The sequence below is a fragment of the Poecilia formosa genome, unplaced genomic scaffold (genome assembly GCF_000485575.1).
Source record: "Poecilia formosa unplaced genomic scaffold, Poecilia_formosa-5.1.2 Scaffold245, whole genome shotgun sequence".
Lineage (NCBI taxonomy): Eukaryota > Metazoa > Chordata > Actinopteri > Cyprinodontiformes > Poeciliidae > Poecilia > Poecilia formosa.
This window is the reverse complement of record NW_006800184.1, coordinates 919,538-924,953: the sequence shown is the minus strand read 5'-3', so window position 1 is coordinate 924,953 and position 5,416 is coordinate 919,538. Positions and strand designations below refer to the sequence as shown.

At 43.0% G+C, this 5,416-nt stretch overlaps 1 protein-coding gene across 1 annotated transcript; it reads left to right on the top strand.

Annotated features, from left to right (window-relative positions):
* Positions 1-1,888: 1,888 nt before the first annotated feature.
* Positions 1,889-4,351, top strand: las1l (LAS1 like ribosome biogenesis factor). The gene has a single exon (XM_007569773.2). It carries the CDS (start codon positions 2,048-2,050, stop codon positions 3,737-3,739), a length of 1,692 nt encoding a protein of 563 aa, XP_007569835.1. The 5' UTR covers positions 1,889-2,047; the 3' UTR covers positions 3,740-4,351.
* The last annotated feature ends 1,065 nt before the right edge of the window (positions 4,352-5,416 follow it).

Here is a 5,416-nt window from a genome sequence, read left to right as displayed (position 1 = left end):
GATTAATGACATTTTTAAAGATTTATCTAGCAGTTTTGGTAAGTCACTGTTTGCTGATGATGGAGCATTATGGAAAAGGGGAAGAAATGTGGAACATCTTACTGTTAAACTCCAGGAAGGAATAGATAAAGTGAGTAATTGGGGGGTAGAGTGGGGTTTTAAATTTTCTATTGGAAAGACAAAGGTAATGTTTTTCACAAATAAAAAAATAGGGGTTGATAGAAAGGTGTATTTATATGGGAAAGAGTTAGAAAGGGTTGATTGGTTTCGGTTTTTGGGGGTAGTTTTTGATAAGAAACTAACTTGGGGAAATCACATTGAACATATTGTAGAGAAAAGTAAAAAAGTTTTAAACATTATGAGGTGTTTAGCAGGAATGACATGGGGTGCAAGTTTTGATTCACTAAAAAATATATATGTGTCACTAATTAGGTCAAGAATAGATTACGGGAGTGTGGTGTATGGATCAGCAGCTAAAACCAGGTTAAAAAAGTTAGATGTTATTCAAGCCAGAGCAATGAGAATTTGTTTAGGGGCAGTTAAATCGACACCAATCTGTGCTTTACAAGTAGAGTCAGGGGAAATGCCATTATGCATTAGAAGACAGCATCTAATGGTTAATTATTGGATAAGTTTAAAAGGACATGATTCAGATCACCCGGTTAAGAAAGTATTAGAAAAGTGTTGGGAAAGAGGAAAGAAACAAATTGATAGCTTTGGGTGGGTTGGGGATGACAAAGCAAAAATTTTTAATGTGCATAGTAAGGAATTTAGTCCAACTGTATTGTGGCCTATGAGACCTACATTGACTTGGCAATATATTAATGTAGACAGATCACTTACACATATTAAGAAAAGGAACACGCTAGATATTTACCAAGAATGTTATAATCATATGCAGAATAAATATATTGACTATTTGCAAATTTATACTGATGGGTCGAAAGAACCTCAAAGTGAAGCAACCAGTATAGCCGTAGTGATTCCTGAATTAAAAATTTATATTTCAAAAAGAACATCTGATTATTTGAGTGTATTTGCAGTAGAACTCTGTGCTATTTTAGTAGCATTAGAGTGGGTGGAAGAAATTAATAGGAATAAAATAATAGTTTGTAGCGACTCTCTATCTGCATTAACAAGTATCAGAAAGGGACGTACAAAAAATCATCAAAATATTTTATATGAGATTATGATGGTTCATCATAGGTTATGTGAACAAAATAAAAATGTTATATTATTGTGGACTCCTGCTCATGTAGGTGTTCTAGGGAATGAAAGAGCAGATAGGCTGGCTAAGGAGGCGATCAAAAATGATGATATTAATATGAAAGTTAAATTATCCAAATCAGAAGGGAAAAGTATAATCTGGAAAGAAAGCAAGGAAATATGGGAAGTTAGGTGGGAAAATGAAATAAAGGGAAGACACTTATTTAGGATTCAAAATACAGTCAAAGTAGAAAGGAGTAGAGGAATAAATAGGAGGGAAGAGATAATCATAAATAGATTAAGAACCGGGCATAGTTTCCTAAATGGGAATCTTTTTAAGATGGGGAAACACCTCACTGGATTATGTAGATGGTGTGAGGAGGTAGAGACAGTGGAACACGTTTTGATTAAATGTGGGAAATATGCAAGCCAAAGAAGATTATTAAAAGGGGAACTAGGTGTTAATAGGGAATTGTAATTTGAGAAGGTGATCTTTCAGCTGAGTAATAGTGAGGGGAAAAAGAAGGTATTTCGTTTTTTAAAGAATACTGGGTTATTTGAGAGAATTTGAGGCGTAGTTGATAGGAGTCAATAGAGGGCAGTAATGCAACATAAACGGATGCAAGCTGCCGTAAAAACCAAAAGAAGAAGAAGAAGAAGAAGAAGACCGTCAATCAGAAGAAATAAAAAACGAAGCAGCAGAAGAAGAAAAAGAAGAAGAAGAATAGGGCCGTAAACCTTTTCATGCCTCATATCTGTACTCTCCGTGTGTTTAGCTCCAGTGTGTCAGAGCTATCTGTGTTGAGTTAAGGTCTCTCCGTGGTTCTGCAGCGCCTCCGCCATGAAGAAAAGCAGCTCGGAGAAGAGGCGCCATGTGGTGGCCTGGGTCAACAAGGCAGAGTGGGACCAGGTCCTGGACTACCTCTACTCCAAGGATCCCGCCCTGCAGAGGTTCGCTCTGCAGAGGGTCTCAGCATGGAGGGGCCGGTATGCCCACAACACGCCCGTGGCTGTGGACTGCACGGCCGACCTGGTGCGGTGCCAGGTCCTGGACCGGTCCGGACAGCTGAACGGAGACGACCTGGTCCTGCTGTATGGGGCGGCCCTGGTCCGGTTTGTGAATCTGATCACCGAGAGGCAGCAAGGGAGGAAAGCCCGGCCCCTGAGGCGGCTGGCCGGGAAGCTCAACATCCCGGAGTGGGTGGTGGACCTGCGGCACGACTTCACCCATAAGAAGCTGCCCACGCTGAAGTGGTGCCGGAAGGGATGTAAGGTGGTTCTGGAGTGGCTCCAGCAGGAGTACTGGTCCAGGCAGCTGGGAGGGGGCGCAGATGAGGACTGGGAGTCAGACTCTGATGGAGAGGAGGAGGATGCTGAGCTGAAGCGACAGGAGAGCAATCTGCTGAGCAGGCAGAGGGAGATGGAGGCCTTCAAGGCCACCCGGGACATCCTGATCTCCTATGAGAGCGAGCGGTACCAGAGTCTGGACGGGCCTCAGGAGGACCGGGCCCTGGCTCCCCTGGCAGACATGAGCTGGTTGCTGGGGGAGATCAAGCAGTTGTCTTTGGACTCCAGCGATCTGTTGGTTGATGTGTTGTTGGAGGACGGGTTTCTGGTTCCGACAGTCGAGCAGCTGGAAACGTTAGGCTGTGATCCGTTTGAGACCCCCGGCTCCTCTGAACCAAGAGTCCCTCAGCCCGTCCTGCGGTTCTGGCTGCCCCTGCTGAAGATGCTCAACTCGCCCTCGTTCATCCACCTGCTCCTGGAGAAGCTGTTCGTGGAGCTGAAGGTGGCAACCGCCGAGCAGACAGACCTCAGGGTGTTCTACCTTTCCGCCTGGGCCTCGGAGGTCCTTCTGTGCAACAGCAACAAGTTCGAGTTCCGCTTTGAACGGAAGACGCAGAAGAAGGCCCGGATGAAGGACAGGATCTTCATGAACCGCATCCAGCTGCGGTGGCAGCAGCTGCTGTCGGCGTGCCTGGACGCTCCCTGCGGCTCCACGCCTCACCTGCTGCAGCTCATTCTGGACGACATGGAGCACCCGCTGCCTCAGGACACCCAGCAGAAACTGCTCCAGCTCTGCTCCATCTACACCCAGACCCCCGCCGTGGAGTTCAGCCTCCCCAGGGACCAGAAGCATCAGCCCATATACACCCTGGAGAGTCTGCATGAGAAGCGGCGGCAGCAGCTGAGGCACAGCGGGGAGAGGAGCGAGTCGTCCGGCGACCTCCAGCGGATGGATGTTCTGACCGAAAAAGCCAAGGTGCTCAGAGGTTCTCCGTGGCAGGTGTGCTCCGATAAGGTCTTATGGAAGAACTTTCCTCTCGGGAAGGTTCCTGGACAGTCGGACGACCCGTCGTCCCTCATGGTGGAAACCTACTCAGCGATGACGGTGTGTGAGCAGCCGGTGGAGATGGAGAGCAGCCGGGGACAGAACGCCCCGGGGGTCCCTGGACCCGCTAGGGCCGCAGAGGGTCTCATCTGGAACCAAAGTGATGTCAACAGACTGAAATGTGGACTCAAGCTGTTTTGAGTTGTGCTGTTCAGCAGATAAATTAGCTGGGAAATCCACAGATACCAACTTGGCCACGCAGAATGAAAGTATGTTGTTAGTTATCAGTTCAGTTCATGAATAACTAACTGGATCTGAGTAAAGCTGGTAAAGTGCCACCTTCTGTTTATGATTCACATCAAATATTCACCTTTTAATTCGGTGGCACAGTTTTATTCACCATGAAAAGCTGCTAATTCTGTTCCACAATTATACAATAATAATCTGTAGGTATAAATGCTGCAACTGCGCAGTCAAAAATGATTAATCAGTTAGGAAAAGACAATGTTGCCAAATATACCGTATTAAACAAACGGCTGCAGCCCTGATGGAAAAACTCCTGATGCTTTTAATGTGTTTAATGTCAACAAACATTGAATATGTCCTTTATCTAGTCTCTGGTTTGGATTGTTGTAGATCTTCTGCTGTTTTGTCCCTGTTATGATGTGGAAGCGACTTTGGTGGGGAACACATGTTTTTATTTTTTTGTATTAAGTTCTTTCACATGACGATTTAGGTAAAAACTAGTAGTGTTGTGTAGTTAATTTTCTTTTGTACACTGTGGAATAAATTTTGTTTTTCTACAGAAAAAAATAATTTTGTGTCACCAATGAAAGAAGAACGGTGGTCAGCATGCTTCCTAGACAAACTTTTCAATACGGCAGTAGGACAAGACAAGAACAGAAAGTAGTTAAATGAATGGAAAGAGAAGGATGGGATTAAAATTAAAACTGAACAGGTAGATAAAAAAAAATATTAACCCAAAAAGTATTGTTTTATAACAGGAACATGGTCCAATTAGGATATCTGCACATGGAACTCCTCATAGCTGCATTTTTAGTCTGTTACTTCCAATAATGTTTTAGACATATGAACAACTCTGTAACTTTCTTGACTATTCAGAGATTATTATTTGGAAGAGGGAAGAATTGTAAAAGACATTACAGAATGTAGAATTCCTTATAAATATTCATCTAAAACAAAAGCTGTTGTACAAAAGTCTCCAAATTAAACATGTGGGAATGTAAAGAACTAGAAAGAATGGATGGTTTTAAATATTTGGGGCTCTTGTTTCATAAAAGACACACATATACCCTTACGGTAGTAAGGGTATATGTGTGAGCATGCAGATTCACAAACGTAGAAAGAAAGAAAAAAAATAACATGAAAGTAAGGATAACAGACTGCAGAGGGGAAATTTACAATATGAGATAAATAGCTGTGCAGTTCTTAAAGACAGGATTAAATATAGATGAAATAGAAGAATGTAATATTTTTATATGCTAAGATTCTAGAGGGCTAATGCAGTACAGATAAGTGCAAAACGATGATTGGATTAAAAAAGGACTTTCAGAGAACTGCAAACCTGCAGCTCTTGTGATACAAGTGGCTCTTTTGGCTCACTTGGCATATTAAATGATGAAATATTGGCCTGTTTTTTGTTTGTTTTGTTTCTTTTTTTTTCCTGTGCCCTGATAAAAAAAAAAAAACGAACAAAAAAAACCACTGGCTCTTCAGGTAAATTTGGTCCAGAACTACTACAGTGAAGATGAAGATGAACAGTTTCAGGAAAAGTGAAGAATGGAGTGTTTTGACCTTTAACCCTTTCATGCATAGTGGTCACTACAGTGGACAGCTATCTAAAAGCCATTTTCTTGT

Bases quoted from the DNA above. Each gene is read 5' to 3' on its own strand.
- las1l (XM_007569773.2), top strand. From the start codon at position 2,048: ATGAAGAAAAGCAGCTCGGAGAAGAGGCGCCATGTGGTGGCCTGGGTC.